We start from the raw sequence: 25,997 nt of genomic DNA on the forward strand, positions 1-25,997 counted from the left end.
GCAGATGTAACCATGATCATTCCATACACATTGCAGTTTGTTGCTTATTCTAGAGTTGTGCTCAAGGTAATTAAAGGTTAAAAGCTACAGCCAGCGCGAGTCTGGCTGATCTATGGAGGGCAAAGGCTTTGAGCTTGGAAGGCCGCACGCGCTTACACAGCACTTATAAGATGTTATTCTTGGTGATTTTGTGCTTAGTCATGTTTTAATATGTTTTAAGTAGAAGTAGCTGATCCAGCAATATTCATTTAATATTATATACTTGATTTAGAGCAATACACACTGATGGTCTTAACAAATGAAAGAGTCCTTGTAGCTGCCATGTTGTGTCTGAGCAGGGTACAGACGGTTCCAGGAGAGGGGGGCAGTCAGCGTCTGCCCTCGGGAAGGAGACAATGTTATTCTTTGTGTTAAATAAAATTGTCAACATTGATTGTATTACACCTGTCACTACGCATGAGGGGGCGTTCTAATACCCTGATTTCATAAAACTATGGTGATGTGTTTTTTGAGATGAGATCTGAGACTGTCTGCATACAGTGTCCATCTCCCACGTGTGTGATCATTAAATCATCGTTTGACTCAACCCGACCGGACCAGTGTTGTTATTGTGGGTTTTTCCTCTGGTGTCCATCCCCAATATTCTGAACCTTAACAATATTCATAAATATGTATACTCATTATGTGTTTTTATGCACATGTAAAAAGATATAAATGTATCAGCATTTACCCAGGTGAATGTGAAGTAACTGATATATTTCGATTACATCATCTTTTTGTATTTGTATTAATAAAAGCACCTTCCACTCCCACCGCCAGCTCCTGTCTATGTAATAATATTAATGACAATTCCCATGGCAATAATTACACCATGACTAAATACAATTACAGTCTAAATTCTTCATGGTCATTAAGTAGAAAGACTGCCATGATGAGATTCAGCATAAGAAGACATTTTAAAGCCACGACTCTATTTTAAGCTGAAAAAAAAAAAAAAAAAAAAGAGTTATTTATTAACAACCAACAAAATGCACAAGACAGACTTTTAATTAATCAATCACTTGCTGCTATATATTCTTGCAGTCTGTGATAGGAATGATTTGGGAATATTTTTTGTCTTTTACATTTCTGTAAAGCAGCATTAGTTAATAGATCTTTAGCTCACTGTTTTGAGGTTTTATATATACATGAACTTGACCTTCTGTAGGATGATGTCGGCATTTTTCTGCATGTGTACTGTATTTGTTATGGCATGCTCATGGTGGACACGCACCTAAGTCCCCTTTGCTTTGTGAATTGTTAGCTGGCTGCACAACATCATTTCAACAATTTGGCTGACTGTGTACATACATGTGTCTCCATTATACCAAGTTTCACTGACAAGAAAGCCGAAATATGGTATAATTGCTGGAAGCACAACATCTTGAGGGCTGCATATACTGGAGTTCACCATCTGCTTGTTAGGCCTGTGTTTTGCCACTCAATAAAAATACAACAATGTTTACTCTTTGCTATTCAACACAGTATATATTTCAATCTCTCGAGTTAATGGTTTTTCAAGTGAAGTGGCCACATTTGCAAATAACAATTTTGCTCCTGCAAATGAACTCAACTCCCTGATGAGGTGAAAAGTCTACCAGCCTTGACAGTAGGGAATGATTTTGCACAGGCTCCTTATCATATCTTATACACACTCCAACACAAGCACACATAAACACTGTCACTGCACTCATGACTGAATATGTGAGTGTCAGAATCGTTCAATGAGAGAAGCAACAACAGGGAGATGCTGAGCATCTGGGGAGGCTGTAAGGAGAGGTAAGAGCTTCTCCTTCGTTGGCTAGACTGACACAGTTTATTATTTCTCTGCCTGTTTCTTTCTGTCTGCCTCTCTCTTGCTACAAAAAAAAAAGTGCATTAGCATGAGGCAATTTTAAGGTAGCAAATTAGAAAATAATAATTTAAAAAAGAACACAAGATACTTACATAATAAATCTACTTGCAAGGTCAGCGTAAACATTTTATCACATTCATTAAATACTGTATAAATTAATACACAAATTTCCATTTATTAATATATTATATAAATAAAAAATATATAAATAATTTATTTGAATATAAACTATAAATATACTATTAATGCATTCTTAAATGCTTTTTACAATCTACAATAATATTAGATATGCTTTATCTCTGAGCAATCGCCCTATAAATGGTTTCATATGTCGAAATATTTTGCACCCTTTAACACCCTTATAGCACCCATATGTTGAAGATGGTGTCAGGTGGTTGATATACAGTACAGACATATGCACAGTATTCATTATATAGCAAAGCAAAACAGTTCTAACAACATAAAATCTGTCTTCGTGTTGGAAATGAATCACACAACGATGCATATATATTTAATGTGTAATGTGACTGCAGACACGTTCATACCTGTTGTACAGTTGTATTCTGCACAGTGGGTTTGCATTATCTTATCAAACTGTTAAATGCTTTTTCTCTGAGCTGATGGCAGGTGAGGATGGCATCTGGTGATATTTTTATGTATTTTCACACAGCAGGAAGTAGCTTATTCTTAACAATTTAATTGACAGAAGCTTTTCCTTAATGAACTACATCAGAGTAGTATGCACATGCTGTAGCCTGAAAGAAACAACTTGGCCAAACACTATTATAAAAATATGTGAAAACCAGAAGTCTTTAAAAAAATAATTTAAAAAAAACATACAAAGAGAATAATAAGTCTAAATGCTAAAATATAAAATGGATAAGAATACTGGATGATTGGGTTTGATGAAGACTTATTAAAGAAAGTTTTTTAGATGAGTCTAGAAAAGACTTCAAAAATGCACCAAAGCCATAGCTACTATCTACTTCCACTGTCTTCTACTGCTCTCCTTTTTGTACACAATAGCACAATGTTTTTCACACAGTGAGCAGACACCACAAGACCTCACTGTGAACCAGGCGCTTAATTAGAAACAGTGTGTATATTGCACTCAAGCACAAAAAAAAGAGGAAAATCCTGAATACTGCAGTCAAGCTTGAAAACTCCAGAGTAACAAAACCATGATGATCATGATAAAGCCAGTAGAGCAGGCAGGAGGGAGATTTTCTTGATTAATTGTGAAATCGAGGTCCAAATGACCAATAAGTAATCCAGACTCTGATTAAAGCTTTGTCAGACTGTTTGAATCTTTAATGACCACATTTGTGTGTCTGTGATCCAACTAAGTTATGTTTTGTATACAGCACCAAGTTACAAACTAGACCTAATAGAGACATAGAGGCATTGAAGATGTTCTAGACATGTCAGGTGTAAGGACGTGCCTGTATTACTTTTCCTACCCTATATTGCCCAAAATTGAAATGAAGCTAAAGCCAACAGTGCTCAGACAAAGCACTGACAAAAGCTGTCAGGTTCTCAGGCTGATTAAAACCTCAGTTTCACTCTGTTCCCTGATCACTCCTCACAAAGACCCTTGAGTGGCATCAATGAGCACGTTCAGGCTTAAGTGAATGTTTACCTCCCCTAATGACTATCTGTCTCAGTGCTGAGTAAATGCGACTGCCTCAGTTCTTTCCACCACAACTGCCTCAGTTCTTTCCACAACTCGTTGGGGTTACACTGAGTCATGCAGAGATGAGACCTCATCTCCAGGTCTGTGTACCGGCTGTTTGACGACACAAGACTATTTGCAGGTTGTTATTATTTTGCTGTGTGTAATGATTTGCTGGACACGATGAAGGCTCAGTAGCACATTGTTCGCAAGGAATAAATATATTAGGGCTTCACATTTCTCCTTTTTCTATTTTGAGTTGCATGTTATTTCCAACATAAAAAAAGTCAATTCAGATGGATGTAGGAATCTCAACTACAAGAGTTTGAGAATGTAAAAGCAGATGTCTCTTTTCTGATTGCACTGTGATTTTCCTGCTTAGTGTCTATTCTCGTTTACTAACTTAGACCATGCTTCAATGGGCTACATTCACCCAAAATATTATTTAAAAATTGTTTACAAGTGAAATTGTTATTCGGGCATAACAGCATAGTCGAACGTTTGACATTAGTACTCAATTAAAATGAATATCCATCCATCCATTTTGTGCTGCTTATCTAGGTTCAGGTTGCAAGATCAGTAGGTCACCCAAACCCACTCTCTCTGTCCACCTCATGCAGGAAACTGAGGTGTCTCTCCAACATGTCCTGGTTCGGCCCCAGGGCCTCCTCCTGTTGGGACATGCCCAGAACATTTCACCAAGGAGGCATCATTGTCAGCTGTCCAAACCACCTCAACTAGATTGTTTCAATGTGAAGGAGAAGCATTGTCACTCTGAGACAAATGGCCAGTCTCCTCATTTGCGATCCACCCTTGGGAGAAAACTCATTTTTGCCACTTTTATCTGCAATCTTGTTCATTCTGTCACTACCCAGAGCTCATGCAACAAAGATCAACCAGTAAATCGACAGCTTTGCTTTCATGCTCAGCTCTTTCTTCGTCACAAGAGACCACGAGAGTCTGTATCACTGCTGACGCTGCACCAATCTATCTGATAGTCTCCCGCTCAACTCTTCCTTCACTCGTGGATAAGACCCCAGGGATTCATTTACTTGGGGCAGTAACTCATTCCTGACTCTAAGTAGTCACTCTATCCTTTACCAACTAAGGACTCTGACCTTGGACTTGTTGAGGTGCTGTATGGCTACTGAATCAGATACTTTGGTTCTGCCTGGTTGAACAAATTCCCACGCACCCTAAAATAAAATTAACAAACTCTCTGGTCCTCCTTATCAAAGTGGGGAACCACAATTCCGAGTTCCAATCCAGACAGATTTTCTTAGTTTTTTTGTGCCTAGCACAAAATCCTGCACTCAACCCAATAGAACATCTTGGGAATGGATTACAGCAGAAACTGCAAGCCAGAGCTGCTCGTGCAACATAAGTGTCTGACCTCATAAATGCACTTCTGGAAGAATGGTTAAAAAGTCCCATAAACACACCTTATGGAAGTCTTTAGGTGTTGAGGCTCTTGCAGCTGCAAAGGGTGGGGCAACATCATATTAAACCTGATTGATTAAGAATGGGATGTTGCTCAAGTTCATATGTGTGTGAAGGCAGATAAGTGAATACTTTGGGTAATATAACATAGTTTAGAGTATTATTACAGAATGTTTTGCTGATGTCTTGCTTAAAATTTTGAAAACTCCCCCAAACATGTCAATCGATCAATCACCTCCAAGGCAGGGATTATTAGTATTAGTAGTAATATTAGTCCTACTGATTAAGAGTATTTGTTAACAACTGAAACATGACCCTGCCATTCACGATGCGATTTAAAAGCTCTATTTCATGTTAATTAAAACAGTGAAAACAAAGTGAAGATTCAAAAATTTACATGTTGTGTTGGGGCAAATTACTTGTTGGTTCATTACACTTACGGCAACACAAAATAAGCGTCACAATGCGGAATTGTTTCAGGAACCACCGTGGAACTGTTTTGGGTCTGGTCTCCACCAGGGAAATATCTCAGTAAGGTTGTGGGATGTTAAACCAAATTAATGAGCTGCAAGAGATCAAAATACTTAGCAGAGAATTGATTGTTTTGGATTTTTTTTTTTAAATATCATAATGAATGTTTAAGTATTATGTTTGAGCAGATGGTTACTCTCCATCTTGTGGATTTCTTTGTGATGCATTTCAATTAAAATCCATGTTTATGATGTTTCTTTTTCATCCCATCTCTAGCTGCAGTGTGTTTGCTTTGAATAGAACACTTCTTGCAGGACAAACTGAAGATTTTCAAGTAATTTTATCATAATTTCCACATTTCAAAACTAACACTCAAGGGTGTCTGGCTGTGTGCACTTGCTACGGTTCTGCTTTTACCGTCTTTGGTTACTGTAGCCTTGAAAAGCATAAGGATCACTTCTTGTTACAGGTCAGTGCTCTGCCTCTGTGACCTACACATTTGATGTATCTTCCTTTAGCTTTAATGAGCACTTTACTGTGACATTGTCTTTGATCCCCCCCCTCCTTTGTGTGCCTGGTTTAGATCTGGTCCACATGGACGTCTTTACACTGCATCAACTGTACTCAGATTGATGAATGATTTATTTGAAATTGTAAATATAAGCTTTGGGGACTTACACTCCACTCTGCCTGTGAGTTTTGGAGCATTGAAACACGTGTTCTAAAAACAACCTAAAATGCTGTTTGAACCCACGGAGGTAATAAGCAATGACACTCTCCACTAAAAAAAAATATCATCTTTTATTCAAAACTTGCATAAAAGGAAAAGTTGAATCTGTGCTTCCACACAAACTTTAAATGGTTAGCTACAATGCTGCTTATAACAGGCAAGCAGAAAAATCCCTCTTTCCAGAAACACCAAAAAGACTGTCTGTTCCTATTAGGTAGTTGTCCTTCACAAGTCTTCGTGGCTGCAAGGCAGGGTCAGAAGAAAAGGCACCCAATCCCGAGACATGATGATGAAACTGTGACAAATCAACTCATTCTTCCACTCCAGATTCTGCGAGTCTCTGTGCCACGGGATTTCAGTTTCCCTTTGAGTTTAGGAGCCAGCGAATCTCGCGACTCAATGGTGTTCATTTCTCTAATCCAATCCCTGCATAAAACCTCCCTTTGAACGTCTACAGAAAATCTGAAAGGCAGCACATATCCCTCCCTCCTTTCGCCCGCTCTCTGATCCGCGCTCAGTGTCCGACGCACAAGCGCTTGGATAGAGCGGGGATAGAGCAGATCTAATTAAGTTTGCTGATGGTGAAAGTGATGATTACTCTGCAGGAAAAAAGGGGGGAGAGTGAGGAAGAGGGCAGAGAAGATAACGAGAATAACTGAGGGGTGGCGTTGGGGGGTGAATACACCCTCCCCGCTTCTCCTCCTCATCTCCCCCTTCCTCTTCGTCATGATGATGATCACCGACACCATCATTAAAGACATTATTCAAATAATTCAAATATTTTCGGGAGTCATTTGCTACTAAAATAATACCATCCATCCCCTCCATTCGCTTCCGGAGTGTGATGATTATACCTATTTGAGCATTTTACATTTAGTGTATTGGCTCTGTTTTACTCTAAAATACTCATGAAATCTTAGTTCAAACTGAGCTAATTTCACTTTCATAACCCAACTTTTCTGAAACGTAGCTGTTGTTATTATTTTCCCAGTTTTGACTGAAAAACTGCTCCTGCCATACATCAGCCAGAATCAGACCATAAACGTGAGGCCACTCGACTTTTTAAAGCTGGCATTTTATCCGGATTTCCTCCTGTTTTGTTCTTTTCGCCTCCACTCTAATTTGTATTGATCCGAACTGCAGGTGACTTCTATCGCTTTTTCTGAAATGAGGCATCTGTCTCAAGCACACTAGCCTTCTCTGACCATCCCCTCATCCAGCCTCCCCCTCCACCCCCTACCCCTCCTGAACACCTCCTACTTTCACTTCCTCCAGTTACGTCCCAACCAACCGGGTGTGTGCTAGATGCTGGAATAAATTACATTGCGACGCTATGGTACAGGAGGGAGGGAGAGAGAGAGAGGAGAGCGAGAGCACCCCTAATGCCATTCACACATTCCGTTCGCTGGGAGTCCAGGCACTGTCAGCATCATCATCAGCTCTCCCTGCGCCCTGCATGCGCCCCGAGCGCGCCCCTCTAGCAGAGAGCAGAAATGAGTTAAGAGGACGGAGGCTCGCCACGCTTCTCCCACCCGCGCATTCACCGAATCCAAGTCACAGCGGTGTGTTGAAGTGACCAGTCTGTCTGTGAGTTTTTTGACCCCGTCATCTTAAACGCGTTGCGGTCGCTGGAGTGGACCTACAGTGCGGAGCGCACACCGCTGGAGATACCGCTGTGAGAGAGAGAGGAGCGCGCTCTGAGGAGGTTGGATGTTTTGTTCCCCAGATTGTTCGCGAGTTTGAATTTGTGAGCGAAATTTTTTCTACAACAACAAAAACAACAAAAATCTTATTTATTTTTTTCAAATGCCGCCCAGTCTGCACGCCCAGCTGAGCCCAACTTCACGGTCCTATCAGGGGATTTTGCGGAGACTAATTCCAACCAGTCACGGACTCCAGTACTTGCAGAATCAGGTAAAAAACAAACAAACAAATAAAACAACAACATTAAACCTTTTAATAATAACCGACCTAAGGTAGAGAAATGAAATATTTAGATTTTTTTTGTAGGTTACGTCGTCCAAAATAAATTCTAAACTCACCTTTTTCATTAGCTTTACTTTCCACAATGCAACCTCTAAAATATTTGTTCTGGTCTGGCGCTACTTGACAAATGAGCCCTCTCAGTTCACCTTTGTTCCCCTCATCCCAAACCAAAATTACTAATTAGTGCCCTCTGTGTCCACGTTGTCTCAATTGCTCTCCGTCTGCCTCTTTCTCCTCCTTCCAGCGGGACTCGTCAGCAGTGCAGGGAGAATGAGGAGTCACCGGGGCCGGGGGAAACAGCATGAGTGGCCCGTGCATCTCCATTAGACTGACGGCCCTCATGTTTCTATGGAAGTGGTTATCACTAAGCCTGCTCCAGAGCTGGTTGGTAGCAGGGGCCAGTGCTGCGGACCCTGCCGGGTCAGGCTTCAGCGGCTCCACTGGGCCCCTGGGCTGGCTCCTTTCAGACAAAGGTCCTTTTCACAACTCGCAGGAGTTTGTTGATTTCACAGAGCGCTACCAGCAGGGATTCACCACCAAGTACAAGATATACAGGTGAGAGACGGCAGTGGTTGTGCCAGCTGACTGCTGCAGAGCTTACATACCTGAAATCAAGGCTGTTTTTGTCAAGTCAAATAGGCTAAATGTAATTATTCTGATTCATGTGGTCTTGCTTGGAGTTTCCCCCTTTCTCCTTCTTCTTTAGAAAAGAGTATACTAAGCCTAAGGGTATACAAAACAAGAGATTAGGGTATACTTTTCTTTAGTCTATAAAAGATGCAGATTTAGTGGGTGGTGAACTGGGGGATGATGTATTGAAAAGATTACTTTGCATACAAATAAAAGCACTGCGTGCCGTTTGCACACATGCAAGCATCTTTGGGTGCGACTGTTTGCCTTTTTTGATGGTAGCAACGACATATGGTTTGAGTATGATACAAACTCTCAAAATGCTGCATATCAGTGGGAACTCGAAGTGAAGATACTGCAGGGGGGTTTGGGCAAAGCAGTGGGACATAAGAGATATCTGGCTGAGCTCGCTGATGTGTGACAGGATGGATTCAAAAAGTGTGCGGTGTGAAGTGTAGTGGGTGTGTGCTTTCGAAGCAGCGGGGTATTGTTTGAAAGCTTGCTGTGATGTAATTTTTCTTTAGTTGTTTTTATTTTATTTCCCGACAGGAGTAGAAAACACTGAGAATTTCAGAGATGAAAACTAAAAATATTACTCAGCGGTCTCTTGGTTTGGATATATGGCATAAAATGGTGTACAACACCCATTGGGTTTTTTTCTCCATTTCCACAGCTTGCGTTACAAAGGAAAGGAAGGCGATTTTGCCACTGTCACCAGAGTTAACACATTTAGCAGATTTTTTTAAAAGTCTTTTACACAAGTGAGTGTACGAGCTGTCATATTTCCCTAAGCTTTGCTGTCTTCGGAATAGAAACGTACCTCCAACATTCAGAGTGTGCACTGAAACCGAGACTGATGAAATTCTGTTAGGCTGTGGGTTCAGTCAGCGTGACTTAGCACAGACTGAAAGGGCAAAGTCTGGTGTATGTTTGTTTGATGGCTGTATCATCTTATGCAGTCTATAAATCACCATCCAAAGTAGACTGTGTGAGCATTCCTGTTTTGACTTCAGGGTGTGAATGTCCTCTGGAGGTTGGAATAAAAAAAATCCTTGTTTTTGACGTACGTAAACGTAAACAATTTTTTTTTAAAGCGCATTCTTGACTACACATCTTTTGTGAAAAACTGATGTTCCAACAACAATGGCTGAAGATGCTCCACGATATGTGAGAGTGCAACTAGGTGTGCTTACTTGAGTGTCTGTATTTGCGCCGGTGTGTGCCAGGTAAGTGCTTTGATAGTCATAGATGAGAGTAATGCCGGGCTGTCCTCAGCCGTGTGGCAGAGGAGCTGTTGCCAGCTGAACAGAGGTTTGACTGACACTGGCATTTAGCAGCTGACAGGGGCGACAATGCCAGGCAAAGACAGAGAATGTAGCGCTGCTGGCTCCCCAACATCCATCATTTCCTCCTTCACTGCCTCTCTGTTGGCATCGTCTTTCCATTTCTCAGGACGTCTTCATATCTGCTTTTCTCCTTGCTTGCTCTTGTGCCCTCCTGCCCTTTCTGCACCCCACCCAAGTGCTGCAAATCTAACATTTGCACACAGCTAAAACATGCGCTCAGATTTTTGGCCAACTTCTAAACAACATTTTCTTACAGACAGTATGACTTTTTTTTGACCATCAATTGAATATCTGATAATGCAAACTTGACAGGTCTATAACCGTCTTTTCCCCTCAGGCTACAATGGCCTTTTCAGTTTTGCTCTAGAACAGTACGATACCTAATTAGAGCAGAAATCCAATAGAAACTCAAGTGAAAAAGGTGAAATATCACCATGTTGAATAGAGTTCCTGCATTGTCATTTAGTTTCCTGAGCTGAAAAAGAAAAAAGCACAACTCTTTCGAAGCTTTAAATATCTTGCACTCCTGGCACTGTCATCCTTCACTGAGCAGCTGAGGATGCTGAGGAATGAAGAGATCAGAAGTGCCTTCAAACTGCAGTGGGATGTGCTGTTTGTTTGGGTTGCGTGGCTCATAAAAGACTCGTGAATTTTAAATCTTTTTTATTTAAAAAAAGAAAAATCTAGGCAAAAATAATCTTTCGTATTGACCGACAACAGCGTCCCGCTCCTTGCAGACACTATTATGGGTCAGTAAAAGTCCCTTTATTGCCTCTTGAAGCACCAACACTGTGTGTCAGTCCCAAACTGAAGCTGGCCTCAATTTGGAGAGCTTTCCTTAGTGCTTGTGTGGATTCCACACCTCCTAAGTATAAAGTATATGTACAATACTGGCATGCACACCCAAAGACAGATGAGACATAGCAATATGAACTCAGTCTCAGTATTCACCGGGTATGAGGGAGGTTAAATTTAAACATTAAAATGTAAACCCCGTCTCTTCCTTTATCTCCATGTCTCTGTCAAGTTCTTTTTTTTTTTCCTGCCCCCTCTCCCTACCTCCCTTACTCCTTTTCTTCCTCCCTTGTCGAATGATCTCAAACCAATTGCTCTCCCTTGCTCATAAATATTCTCCAGAGCTCAGTTGGCCTTTCCCGTCAGGGGGCAGGGGAGAGGGAGTCAGGGAATGAGGGAGAGGGCTGTAGGAGATGGAGTACAAAAGGAGAGAGCGAGAGTAAGAGAGAGAGAAGAGAGGAAACACAGCTTTATCCCCCCCTGCCGGCAGGTCATTGCACCAGAACAGCTTGTAGTCTTTTCCAATTATATCCTTTTTTTTTTCCTCCAAAAATGAACAATTTAGTTGAGTATTATTCCGAGTAAAAGTTGTAAGGTTTTTCTTTTCCTTTTTTCCCCATCGCCTGCCAGGAGTGCATTAAAAAGCAGATTAAAAAGCTTGGAGATTTACAGCTTTATGTCGCAGCAGTGTAAATGTGAAACATTGTAACAAATGTGATTTTCAGACTGCAAATCCTCTGAGTGAAAGAAAGAAGTTCTCTCTTTTCAAGGTCTGATCAAACGCAATAATATAATGGATTCAGTGAATTCAAAAGCAGTGAAAAACAGGCATAGAGGCACTTAACGATATTACTTGCAATGTGATTGGAGAAAAAAATACACCTGTTATGTCAGGCATAATGGGGGTTTTAAAATGCCCGTTTATTCACTCGCTCTTTCTCTTCTCCCGGCGTGCGTCGCAAATCTCGCAACAGCTTTGTGGCTTTTATTTTATTACTGATGGTAGTTGGATGATTCCAACTTTCCTTGTCCGGCTTGTACATCTTGGTTTATTTGAAAAGCAAGTGAAGCAATAAACAGCATTTCTTTTCACTGCTCCTTGTTCACACTGATAGTGCGAGATGAGATTTTAAGATATTTCTGTGCAGTTGCTGAATACATGTGCATCATTGCTGGAGGGGAGGCTGTAAAATTAACAAAAGTATGCTTCAGATTAATTATTGAGCAGCTCTCGGTGTTGAGAAATCATCTCTGCACATGTGAGAAGCTCTTGCGCCATGATTTCTTGAGTGCAGTCGAGCCATATCCACAGACAGTAGCATATTAGTCAAAATGTCACCTCCTCCCTTCTTCTTCTTCACGGGCCATAACTTTTATATCACGCCTCATCTCCTGTGTTTTCTCCTCTCTTTTCTCCTGTCAGCCTAGTAGCTATTACACTGACTTCATTTGATATAAGGAGTCATCTCTTGTAATTATGGAGTGATTAGTGTTTCAATTATATGCAGACATGTTTGTGGAGAGGATAGGCTGCCAAGGCATGATGTTCACAATACCTGTCATTTGACTTAGCCTATTGTCGTGTTTATGACTTTGCTATTGTGTTCTGAATGTTTTAGATGGGAAAGCACATTTAAAAGAGATTATGAAATGGGACGGAATAAATGGGTTTACAACTGCAATGGAAAAGCAATGAACAGAAGAGAACAAAACAGAAGAACAAAAGGAAGAAAGAGCAAAGCAATGTAATATCACAGTGCAATGCATCATGATACATAGTAAACAATGCCATTAAATACTATCAGTGCTCCTGAGAAGATTATCTAATTTAAAACAAACAAACAAACAAACAAACAAAAACTCTCCTAAAGCCTCTGATAAAGACTAAATTGTCAAGTTGCCTTTTTTTTAAGAAAATCTTGTTTCCATACAATGTGAGGGCACGTTAGATGGCAAGAATTACTATTTAATTAGTCAAATTAACAGTTTTTTATGCTTGCATTCAGGAAGTAACCAATTTAACTTTATAACAAAGATGTGGAAGAGTGTACCGTAGTAAATGCTGTGTCTCCATATACTTTGATAATTACCCTTTCTATTTTTAGTATGTAAGTGTTTTCACACTGTCAAATACAGCCGGATGAAGTCTGCTGCAAAGAACCAGATGGCAGTGAGAAACTTAAATATTAAATTCTGTACCCCTCGAACCCTCAGTGGTAACCATCTTGACTCTGCAATGGAAAAGAGACCATCACAATTTTTTCTGCCAGTAGAAAAAGGATAGAAAGTGGCTTTGTAGCTAGCTATCTTGCTAACGGTCTCAGATGTTTGGTTTTTGGGTTTTCTTTTTACCATTTCAGGCAAAATCAGACATATGCATCTGTTCTGGTGCTGTTATGTGTTTGTTTAAGTTATACTGTTAAACTTTGTAAGAGAAATGTTCACAACAGCTAGCATGACAGTCACAAATACTGTAAATGTCACATCAAGAACATGCACAGTCACCTCAATACACTTCAAAATGGAGATACATTAAAAGTCTAGATGGTTGTGTGCAATGTTCAAAGTACATTTAAATGCAAAATAATTCAACAAGTAGTTTTAGGACTTAATCAACTCAATAAATAAACAAGACAGTTTTTCAGACACGCTGTAACATTTCTATAATGATTTATTGCAAGGTATCTGCTGTCCATTTATCAAACCGTTTTTGTTTTTTGTTTTTTAATTTTTGAGGGTTAGATGCCAATGCTTCAAAAATTTTTACCCCCTCACACACACACAACACTGCACAGACTCTGGAATTCTATGAAGAAAATATAGACCAGCTGCTATATGATTTATGTTCACTGTTGCACATCAGAAACAGTGAACATGCAAATTACAACCAAAAGTGAGACAGCCAGCTCCAGAGCACCCTTTGATCAGCTGTCACCCAGGTCTTCAAACTTAAGACATTCTCTTTTATAAAGACAAGATGTCAGATGTGACCCTGGATTCCTTTTGAAAGGTAAAACACAGATCAGTTGTCAGAACAGTGACACATGTAGCTTTAAATTGCATCACACGTTAATATAAAAGTATCAAAATGTGCATTAGGGCAACTTACATTCCACAGGTCGTATATCAGGACTAAAAATCTATGAAGAACCGGGATGCATAATGTCAGAACTGCATTTTAAGGGACTCTCCATAATGCCCACTTTAACAAAACCCATTTCTAAGCCATCATCTTGAAGAAGTTCGACCTTAAGAATTAAAAGGAAGCATAAACAATTTCCCTTTGCCTGGAATGTAGGTGCTTATTGGGGACATCTCCAAAAAGACTGGAGGAAATAAAAAAGCTCTTACAGAGGACAAAAGGACTGTTATGAATCTATTACTGCTTTCTTTTCTGTTACTGACTCATACGGCAGTCCATATCCAAGCACTTTGTCTTTTAATCATATTTGCTCTTTTGATTGATCTATCAGTCTGTATGTTCTGCAATCAGTTAGAAATCTTAATAATGTTTAATGACTCATCCATAGAACCAAATATCCTATAATCATAGAAAGCGCAATAACTTTTCCAGAAACTAATATCTCTATGCACACCCATTCCAGTTTTGCAGTAGAAATCGAGATTCTTCAGACCAAACAATGTCTTTTCATTCTGCTGTTGTCCAGTTTTGGTGAGCTTGTGTGAATTGTAGCCTCAGTTTCTTGTTCTTAGCTGAGAAGGGTGGCACCCAGAGTCTTCTGCTGCTGTTATCCTATTTAAAGGTTGGGTGTGTTGTATGTTCACAGATTCTCTTCTATATACCGTAGTTGTATTGAGTGGTTATTTGAGTCTGGTCATTTTCCCCTGATCAGTGATAAGGCATTAAAATGCTTCCCCTTTTGTGGGCTTCATACTCTGCATGGTGGAATCTGCTATGAAACGAAACGGCATCAAGATTTAGAATCTGCCAGAGTAAGAACCTCTGAGCATATCTTGTCCTTGGAGGACAGGGCCAACTTCACACCCGATCAGATCTGCACACTGTTAGACCTCTGCCTCACCACTACATATTTCAAATACAACGAAGGCTTCTACAGACAAAAACATGGCTGTGCCATGGGCTCCCCCATGTCACCTATTGTAGCCAACCTTCACATGGAGGAAGTGGAAAGGGAGGCTCTTGGCTCTTTCAAAGGAAGAGTACCCAGCCACTGGTACAGATATGTAGACGACACCTGGGTCAAAATCAAGACACAAGAAGTGGAATCCTTCACTGCGCACATTAGCGCTGTGGATAAAAACATCAAGTTCACCAGGGAAGACACAAAGGACAACTGTTTGCCTTTCCTGGACTGCGCTGTGCACATTGAAGAGAACGGCAACCTCAACATCGAAGTTTACTGGAAGCCCACACACACGGACCAGTACCTCCTCTTTGACTCCCATCACCCTCTGGAACACAAACTTGGAGTAATTAGGACCCTACACCACCGGGCAGAACATGTTCCCTCTAAGCCTGAAGGAAAAAAGAAGGAACACACACATGTAAAGGAAGCACTCAAAACGTGCGGCTATCCTAAATGGGCGTTCTTAAAGTCAGCAAAGATGCACAGAAAAGAAGATCAGACACCAGCGAGGGAGGATAAGAAGGACAGACGCAACAACATTGTCATCCCCTATGTAGCCGGTGTATCAGAAAAACTCAGGAGGGTTTTCTCCAAGCACGACATCCCGGTGCACTTCAGACCCAGCAACACGCTCAGACAAAAACTGGTTCACCCAAAAGACAAAACGCCAAAACACAGACTTAACAATGTGGTGTATGCTGTACAGTGCAGCGAGGAATGCCCAGACCTCTACATTGGAGAGACCAAACAGCCACTTCACAAGCGCATGGCACAACACAGAAGAGCCACCTCCACAGGACAAAACTCAGCAGTCCATCTGCATCTTAAGGATAAAGGACACTCTTTCGAGGATGCCAATGTTCACATTTTGGACAGAGAGGACAGATGGTTTGAAAGAGGAGTGAAAGAAGCCATCTATGTCCACTGTGAGCGACCATCTTTGAACAGAGGCGGTGGTTTACGACACCAACTCTCTGCCATCTATAATCCAGTTTTGAGATCCCTTCCCAGACGCCTTAACGCCCACTCACATCCTGGGCCATCTGACCTCAGGAATTCGCATGATAAGGTGGGGCCAGGTTTCACAATGAACTCACCCAAAACTCTGGCTGATTGGGACCCACACCCAGTTTCACACCTTGGCTCAGGCGATTAGAGGATCATCAGGGGGTCCTTTTGTCTCTCTGTGGGGGGATACTCCCACTAGCCCAGAGAGTGAGCTGCCTTGGTGGAAGTTTGCACTCTTGGCTCAGTTGTGTCAGCTTGTCAGCCATCAGAAGCCAACACTTCATTTCAATAACCATATAAAACCCATCGTCTGTGGAATGTAGTCAGCTTGTTTACTGATGCTGTTGATTCATTTCTACATTTAAGCATGTTTACTCGCTTTTACATTTCATAGAGCATCCACAATGAATTAACCTGCTTTAAACTACGTTTTCAATTTTGATAATTATAGAACTTTTTATTCAGTTTTTCAGTTAGATGTATAAATTTAAAACTTATTGTTTGCAAATTAGAATTGAACGTTACTGTGTAAAAAAAATAAATGTCAAAAGTTGAACTTGATGCTTTGACAGGTATAAATAATGTGCTGTACTTAGTTACTGATGCTTGGGGCAATATAACCACTGTCTTTGTTTACAGATTGGAGGACATTGAGTAAGTTTATGTGGTAATATGTATTTTTCTCCCCAACAAAAGAGTGGACTGTTAAATATTATTCTAAACAGAAAAAGTGTATTTTCCACGTATCCCTATTAGCCATGAAAAATGATAACCCTGATGTGTAGGTCAAAGGTGGGAGTTCAGCCTTGGTTTCTTTACAGCATGAGCCCAGTTCCCTTTTTAGGGGGATCAGGGCCATCATGCAGATCAGAAAGAAATGATTAGTAGTTGCAGTATCATGTTAAAAACTGGTGCGAAGTGAGAAAGTGTTCAAATGCGTCATTTTTCTATAACCTATTTTTGTCCTTTAGGATTGCAGGACCGACCAAAATTAGAAGCACTCAGGTTTGATGTAATGTGTTTCATACACCCAAACCAATACTCTATCATTGCACTTTGCTAACAAAGACATTCGATGTCATGAAATCACAGCGACAGATAATTTCGAGCAATTTCAGGACATTAAAAAAATCCAAGCTTTTGCCTGTTATGTCTTCTAGATATAAAAAAACCAAAAACTGAATGAATACAGTTGGTGCTTCATTTATGTTGCCATTTCTTTAAATTCAGAACACATTCCTGTGCTTCTCTTCTGCCTCTCCGCTTGCCTGACATACACAGCCTAATCAAATCTGACCTTGTGCTGGTGAGCGCAGAATGCATTTACGCGCAGAGGCTCCTAACTGCAAGGGTCTTGTTTGTTTATAATCAATATATTATTGTATGGAGTAGTTTCTTTTTTTGTATATTTTATTTGACTTCATTGCATTTTCTTTTTCTTTCTTTATTTTAAAACCATTACAGGACATATCCAGGGAGATAACGGGTGTTCATGTTCTTCAAATTTCCTTCCATTTTTCCTCTATTCATTCCGGTGAATTGAAGTATGTTCATTATCCTTCAGTTTCGAATACATCCTCAGGAAAGAGGTGGAGCACCCCCTTCTTAATCACCAGTGGCAATGATAGTGACAAGTACTTCCTTCAACTAGAGCTTATGGCTTCTGACAAGTGTGGGATTGGGGAGTTATAAAGGACAGAACAGAGATTTATTGGTTAGAAGTCTATGGAAACAGGTTTTATGAAAATGTCTCTGTATTAGTATTTGAGGCCAAAACTTATGAATTGCTTTGAACACTAATTTACGATTTATAAACCTGCTTGAACATACCGTAGGCACTATTGGGCCTCCTAACAGTGAGCTAGACTTTCGTATTAGGAAAAACAAACTATTAGATTGAAAGCAGAAAAGTCAGTTTTCCTAAATGTCCAACTAATGTCATACCTCAGCACATGCACAACGTTTCCAGATGTGGCTTAAGCCTAGTTTTAGACTTTTTTCACTCCTAAATTTAATTTTAAAGATTAGTTTTAGTTAATTAAACCTAAACTTTTTTAAAATATTTTTTTTAATATTCAAAGTTAGAATTTTAAACTAAAGCCATGTCTCTCTCCTCGTGTGCTTAGATACAAACTATGAACTACAGATTTAGTAAGCAGGGTAAATGATTTTCATTTTGTGATTAAAGTACTTAAAAGCACCAACACAGTCAATTCATTTCACTTCAGTTCATTGATCTGCCAAGATCAGGGAAGTCCACTGCATACACTTGGAATTCATGTATATCAGCTGACCGGTGTAGAAGAAAACAGTTGCTGAAGTTGCTGTCAGGATGCACACACCATCCTTATGCTAAGTTGCACAGATAACTCAATAGATAGAATTGTAATATTAGCAATAGTAAAAGTGTTATATGGCCGTAAAGGCAGCAAAATCTCATATACAGTGGTTCCTCGTTTATCGCGGGAGTTATATTCTAAAAATAACCCGCAATAGGTGAAATCCGTAAAGTAGCCAATGTTATTTTTTACAATTATTATAGATGTTTTAAGGCTGTAAAACACCTCACTACACACTTTATACACTTTTCTCAGAGAGGCATGAACATTTTCACACTTTTCTCTCTTGTTTAAACACTCTCAAAGTTCAAACCTGCGTAGAAAAATACGTCCAGTATTACAGAATAAAACCAAAGGAACCCACGGTTGCCTTTGACGGCGTAAAACTTTTCATTGACATTGTTGTGTTTGTCGGGGAGAAAACTTACATAGAGTACAGCACTTCAGAGTCACATTGCTATCGATCGAAGATTTACGTAAATCTGACAGGAGACATGGCAGATTGATTGACAGTGGTCTACAGCCAATCAGGACGCAGAACACAATGCGCTGTAAGAAAAAAAAAAAGCATGCAAAATTGCACAAAAAATCTGCAAAACAGTGAAGCCTTGAAGGGTGAGCCGCGTTATAGCGAGGGACCACTGTACTGTGGAGATAGAGCAATACATAAATAATAAATTAATTAATCAAAAAATGTGAAGAAAAAGTTCTAATCTTCTCCTGACAGGTTTGTTCACCTGCCATAAAAAAGGAGACCTATTGTACAGTTTCATAGAGAATTATAGGAATGATTTCCTGAACCATTCTTTATGGTAATTGATTAATTTGGTTTAAGTCTAAGGGAGAATGATCCCTGCTGGCCCTGTAGAGTGGAAGGAAGGAAGTGTGATGGATTGTCCGTGATGGAGAGCAGTTTTGTTAAGTGACCTCATGTCCCTCACTGACTCACGCGCCTCCAGATTTTGGCCCAGAATGGTTCCAGCTAGTTTGCTGATCTAGCTGACATATCTGGCATTGCTGCTGCTACTCATTAACACTGTTTTGTCGAAGATTTCTAAGATCTTACTTTACACAGTGCAGTATCTGAGCTTTACAAACACTCCTCATCTCCTTCTCCTACACAGCATCAATGTCAGTCCTCCAGTCCTTTCTGTCATTCAGGTGAATACACAAGTATCTGTAGCTATTTACTGTTTTCAGTCTCCTCAGCCATCTTGGATATTTTTTAAATTAGAAAAAGGGGAATCTGACAGACAGTCATCATGGCAAAATTACCCAAGGGTCACCTGGGTGACGTACAGTGGTGTGAAAAAGTATTTTCCCCTTCGTGATTTGTTAATTTGTTAGCATATTTGTCACACTTAGGTTTCAAATCGTCACACAAATTTTAGACAAAAATGACCCAAGTAAGAACCAAACTCACACTGCAGTTTGAAAAGACAATTTCATTTAAGTTATAAGAGCTTTCCAAACCTACCAGATCTATGTGAAAAAGCAATTTTCCCCCTTGTTACATCACGAATTAACCACATTTTTGGAAAGAGCATGGGTGTTCATGTTCTTCAGATGAATACTGCCAGACACCTTGAATTAACAAATCACTTAGATTGAACCTGTGTGACAAAGTGAAAAAGATTAAAAAATTTTAAAAAGCAAGACATCATGGTTGGGTAAGGTCAGTGTTCATGATTTAGAAAGAGAGTGGGCATATATGCAGAGCTTGAAGGTGAAAACCACTGCTGATCAAAAGAACACAAAGGCTTGTCTCACATTTGATGAATTTTGGGAAAATATTCCGTGGACTGACATAATACAATTGACAAGTTTTTTGGAAGGTTTAAGGACCATTATATCTGGCTTAAAACTAATACAGTGTTACATAAAAAATACATCATACCAACAGTCAAAAATGGTGGCAGTATTGTAATAGATTCATTAATTCTGCTCCCTACCAAAAAAAGAGAATTTTTGGTCATCAGTTTGTGTCAGTATGTCAGGGTTATGCAGCAGGACAATGACTTAGACAAAGACTTATCAGATTAAGATTATTTTGCATGACCTTTAACAGGCCATTCATGGTCAAAACCCCTCCAATATGACTGTATATGACTCTGCAAAGCAGTGGGCCAAAATTCCTCCACACTGATGTGAAAGGCTCATTCTCAGGTCTCAAAAACGCTTGATTGCACTTCTTGCTACCAAGGATGCCATAACCAGTTATTAGGTTTGGGGGGCAGTTACTTTTTGGATTGGATAGCTTTTTCACCTTAATAAATTATTGCATTTTGTATTTATTCGGTTGTCTTTGCGTATTTTTATTTATTTTTTGATGATGTAAATGTGATAAATACGCCAAAAATCAAACTTTTTCAGGGCACTGTATTGTAAAATTCAGATGTAATGATTGCAGTCAGTGACATTAAAACTCAGTCGGATGCTATTTAGAATAAAAAATGACATTTAATTTGTGATTTTGCAGAATTTTACGTGTCCTCTCTTAAGTTCTAAATATGGACCTGTCACTGTAAGAATGTGACTAATAAACCTTTAAAACTGTAAGAAAATTATGGTTATGAGCAGTTACAAGAAGGGAAAAAATGTCTTTGCTGCCTGTTATAAATACTGACTTTGATGGCTTGACTGGCTTTGAATCTTGTCTGATCTACACGATTGTCATGGAAACCCAGAAATAACTGTTGGGTTGACAGTGCCACATGGAAAGACTTTGATAATATATTTAAAATTGATGATGTTTTTAATCAGGCTGTTACTGTTAATTGTTTGTAGTCCCCAGCTTCGATTGCTTCCAGCTTGCCTGTCAAGCGGGCTGATGTTCGTGCTGTAACAGAATTAGCTGTTAAAAAAGGTTTTTACTTGCACAGTAAAGAAGGGACCAGAAAACAGAATGTGCAACTTGTTTTGGGTTTGAATCTTGTGTTCTGAAGATGTATTGTGCAGAGCTACAGTATGTCATACTTTGTAAAAGCTGCTGCGTGCATGCTGTGGACAAAACTGTCACAAAGAGCAGGATTTACTGTAGCTGGTCGCTCTTCAACGAGCTCTTTGATTTATTTGTGTATGAATTTGTGAGGTTAAGTGTGTATACACAGTGTATTGGCCTATTAACAGTATGTGCATACCTCATTATGTAGACAGTGTGAGTCCAGACATTCCTGTGTGAGTCCGCATTTTGTGTGTGTGCGTCTTTGTGTGTGAGAGAGAGAGCGAGAGGGAGAGAGAGAGAGAGACATGTAGTCCCTTGTCAACAATGTTATGACAAACTGCAGCACAAAAGGGATAAGCAGCTTCCATATCAGCAAACCCTGCTGCCAGTCATGATCTTGCTCTCTCGAGCTGCCCTTGCTTTCTATTATCAGAGGTGTAGTTGTATTCATGGAAGCCACAAATCATTAATGGCAGCTGCCTATTTGGGAAAGCTTTTGCTTCTTACAATATGCAGTATTTCACAGTTTCTCAAAACTGGTCTTTAAAAAATTAAAAGTTAAAATGAATGCTTCCTCTTTCTTCCAAGAAAACTTTAAGTGTTAAAGCCTTGCTAAAAAGGGAACATGAAAAATGAAACTGACAGTGCCTATTTTATCCAAATTGTTCATTTAAAATTGTGTGGAGCTGTAAAAATGGTTTTTCTTTGGTAATAAAAGCAAGTAATAAGTTTAGTCAGATACATTTACGTCAAGGACGTGACCATTTTTTCAAATATTGTTCTCTGGTTCTTTTAGGGACTTCTCAAGGAATCAGAGCAACAAGAACACACAGACACACCTTCACGCGCATGCATGCACACATATGCACATTTGTGGACTGTAAATGCAAACTGACATGGCATCAATGTACTAGTGACTCCAGAAGTACACAAGGTGCACATTTGCGTTACTGTGTCTTTTCTGTCCTACGTGGCCTCAAATCAAACTAACAGCTTTTAAGAAGTGGAGCTTTTTCTCTGCTCAGCATCTGCTATTTTAGAATTTGATCGGATGCTTTATGCCATTCCCGTGCTTGACTTCCTGAACTCCTCACAAGCTCTGTGCAGCTTCAAATGACTTCCTACAAAAATAGACTCAGTGCATAATTTTGAGCATCCTATGGGATTCTTCTGAAACGTGCTGTGGAGGAACGATAAGCAATTGCTTGAGTGGGTGCAATCCATTACGATGCAGCCGCCCTGAGTGGGATTCACTGTTGGTTATTACCAGAGATGGGCAGTAACGCGTTACTGTAATCTGATTACTTTTTTCAAGTAACGAGTAAGGGAGTAAGGGATTACTATTGCAAAAATGGTAATTAACGGTAAACCCCCTAAACTTCCAAGCAAGCACCGAGTGCGCTACGACGTAATGGGAAATTCACAGAGAAACCCGCGGATTCTTCCACTGACCGCTTCAGCACACCTGCACCAGGGTAAACCTCCGCCTGCCCTACTCCTGCTTTACAGGTGAAAATAGAGCAAAAGGACCGCTAGTCTTTGACTTTATTTATTTTCTGCTGTGTTTTACTTGCATCTATTTGAAAGACTGAGTGTAAACACACACAAAAAAAATATTTTATGTGCTGGAATGTGCAGAAAATAGGTTTAAATATTAAACAAGTTCCTTCCAGTCAGAGAATGTTGCATATAATTAAATTTTTGCTTGATGCATAAAGTTAAAAGATTAAAACTAATAAAACAAGTTTTAAAAAGGGACTTTTCCATTTGATTACATTTTGTATGATGGATTATGCAGAAAAAGTACAATTGGGTTTAAAGATCTATTTCTTTATCACCTATTCAGGTTGTAAATCGTGTTTTTAAAAAGTAACTAAGTAATTAATTACTTTTGAAAATAAGTAATCAGTAAAGTAACGGGATTACTTTTTTGGGGAAGTAATCAGTAATTAGTTACTGATTACTTTTTTCAAGTAACTTGACCAACACCGGTTATTACTATTCAGCTGTTTGCTGTGAAACTTTAAAATGAGCCGAAGGTAATTTTTTCATGCTCTGCCCAAACTGTTCTAACACAATGTTTTATTACTGCCCTTAATAAATGCTTTGATTTTTAAACAAAAAGGTAGGCCGCTCTTTTAAAGCTATACAAATATTTGTTTCATTCTGCTGTCAGGTTTTCTGACAAATTTTAAAAGTTTAAAAGTTTTCTGGGCATAAATAATCAGGGAAGTTGAAACGTGAGTGATGAAATTAACCATTCATCACAAGTTACTAATTTTTAAAAGGGAAAAGAAAAGTAGCTTCCACCAAAACAAGCAATGAACTGGGATAAAAGCTGAACAAAAAAGTAAGCTAAAGACTCTCCTAAGGTGTAAGCGCAACACGATTCCACAGAATGAGTCCACAGGCACCACGCTGCACCTTTTCTCCCAGCCTTTGTACTCTGTCCCCGACGGCCGAATGGAGACAGCCGTGCGCAATTACCTGCTCCACGGGGGAAAGGCGGTACCTGAGACACAGGAGACAGAACGAGCGAAACAAAGCACAACATTCGGCACTAAGGCCATAACACATTCTTTTAGAAGAAAACCGAGAAAAAAAAAAGACAGCAATTGGTTGTTTTCTGATGAAGGCTGCGAAAATGAGGATTGCCAGTATGGGTTACAGCTCTGCTTTTAGGCCTGTTTGTGTGCTAGAAGTGACAGCTGTCTCTGAGAAGCCACAAAACAAAAGTACAGACAAGCGTCAAATTAAAGGAAATAACAACAGAAAGTGTCTTGGTAACGAGCTGAGATGCTATATGCACAGCTTTGCATGGATTCTGCAAGTTTTTTTTTTGAAAACTATTGTAGAAATTGTCTAAAATCAGAAAAAACTGTCAACTCATTGCAGTCGACTTACATGATTTTTGTGAGGGGTTTATTTTCTCCTTCTGCTCTTTCCTCTGGTGAATCATTTGTCCTCCTCATTAGAAAGTGTGGTTTTTTGGTATAACCAAGAGAATGTTTTCATGTCACGCCACATCATTAGTTAACTCAGTGGAATGATAGGATTTTTAAAGCCTAACTGATGGAGGGAAAGATGTGCCCTCACTTGGTCCTTTGTTGATGGTCCTGGAAAAAAGAGAAAAGAAAGAGAAGAGTAAAACTGGTGCAAAAATCTGAACTCACTTTGGTTAACATTATATTTAAAGCCATGTTTTGACTAAAGGGTATCCAACTTGAATAAGTCTACCTAACTGAATACATTATACAGCTAAATGCCTTTAAAAGTATGTAATGAGAACTCTCGATTTCAAGGGTGCACAATATTGGAAAATATCCCTACTAGCGTCCAGCAGCTGGTGCAGTGTCACTAGCAATAATTTTAATAACACAGTAATGATACACATCAGCACGACAGCTCATTTCTTTTATTACTGCCTGGGTATTTTGCCTTTTTTAGACAATCCGAAGGTGGGAAGAAAAACAACAGGGAAATAATTTCCTTGTTTTTTTAATGTCATTCATCTTTTTAAGTTTGTCATAATTTTATTCTAATTGTTTTTAGTATTTAGTGTTTGTGTATAAAATGTTTCATCATTATTCCATAATTAGACAAAACAGTATTAAAGTATTATACATGCAGTATTATTATAGCTTACACTGCATAATTTTGCATTCACAATTCATATATTTGCTCTACAGGAGTTTTAGATTCCCACCGACACAGGTCACACTCTTAGGTGGTAGTCGAGTGTTGGGAACGTGTACTCGAGTATCACTTAGTTATATCAAAGGCATGAAAAATCCGAATGAACAGGAAGCAGTATGTTGCCTTGTTTATAGGACCTCTCAGCGGGTTTAATAGGATTCTCACAAATTAATGGTCTAATGTTTGTTTGATGTTGTTGGACAAACTGTTGGTGGCAATTCTGCAAAGCATTCACAACCAGCAGCTATTAACTACATCATTACACTCACTTTCCCCGTCTTGATCTTCCTTTCTTCCTTAGTTTGTTTATCTGGTGCGTCAATGACGAAAAGAAACGGGGAGGGTGAGAGTCTGTTTTCTCCTCTCCCATCCCACTCCCACTCTCATTTCACTCTCCAACTCATTTTTTAAAGACGGCATCATAAGTAGCTCAATTAACAAAGTTGATGGGAGCCGCTATGAAGGTGTCTTTCTGGGATATGCTCATTACGCAACTGGCACGAGTAGAATTTCTTTTGATGTCATTCAAAAGAAAAGCCTCTTTGTTTGTAATTCTTAATTTCTAAAAACCATTTCCCTGTTGCTAATGATGCATGCATATTGAGAAGGATCAACGTCACATCAGATTAAATGAGGAGGGAGAAGCAAACCGCAGTAAAGGAAAAGAAAATGTGACATCGAAAGCGGCGGAGTGTCCGCGGTTTGCTCGCAAGGTTTTCTAAATGCATGTACATTTGGTTTATCTTACTGAACGGAGCATGAAGGACATTTCTCTCATTTTGCTCTATTCTCTTTAGGGAGGTCCTTGAAATAACTTTGAGTCTACATCAAGCAACTGTTTTGCACAGTGGGTTATTTTGGTATCTGGGGTAACCCAGCTACAAAACACAACAATATGTTCTTACTTAGCCTTTATTGATGAGATGCATGTGTTTGT

General features: G+C 39.5%; 1 protein-coding gene across 2 annotated transcripts in view; it reads left to right on the forward strand.

Moving 5' to 3' along the window:
- Positions 1-7,522: 7,522 nt before the first annotated feature.
- LOC146689036 (BMP/retinoic acid-inducible neural-specific protein 3-like) overlaps positions 7,523-25,997 on the forward strand; it is a 64,514-nt gene continuing 46,039 nt past the window's right edge. Inside the window, exons 1-3 of one of the 2 annotated variants that reach the window (XM_085436743.1) lie at positions 7,523-7,912; positions 8,025-8,121; positions 8,438-8,748. In XM_085436743.1, the coding sequence (XP_085292869.1) occupies positions 8,495-8,748 (254 nt within the window). In that variant the 5' untranslated portion in view covers positions 7,523-7,912; positions 8,025-8,121; positions 8,438-8,494. Of the gene's footprint in view, positions 8,122-8,437; positions 8,749-25,997 lie in introns of both variants that reach the window. The other variant, XM_085436742.1, reaches the window with a different exon arrangement.

This window comes from Copadichromis virginalis, linkage group LG17, assembly GCF_057382275.1.
Source record: "Copadichromis virginalis isolate Kocher_CV1m ecotype Utaka linkage group LG17, C_Virginalis_male_GT1.1, whole genome shotgun sequence".
In the NCBI taxonomy this organism is placed as follows: domain Eukaryota; kingdom Metazoa; phylum Chordata; class Actinopteri; order Cichliformes; family Cichlidae; genus Copadichromis; species Copadichromis virginalis.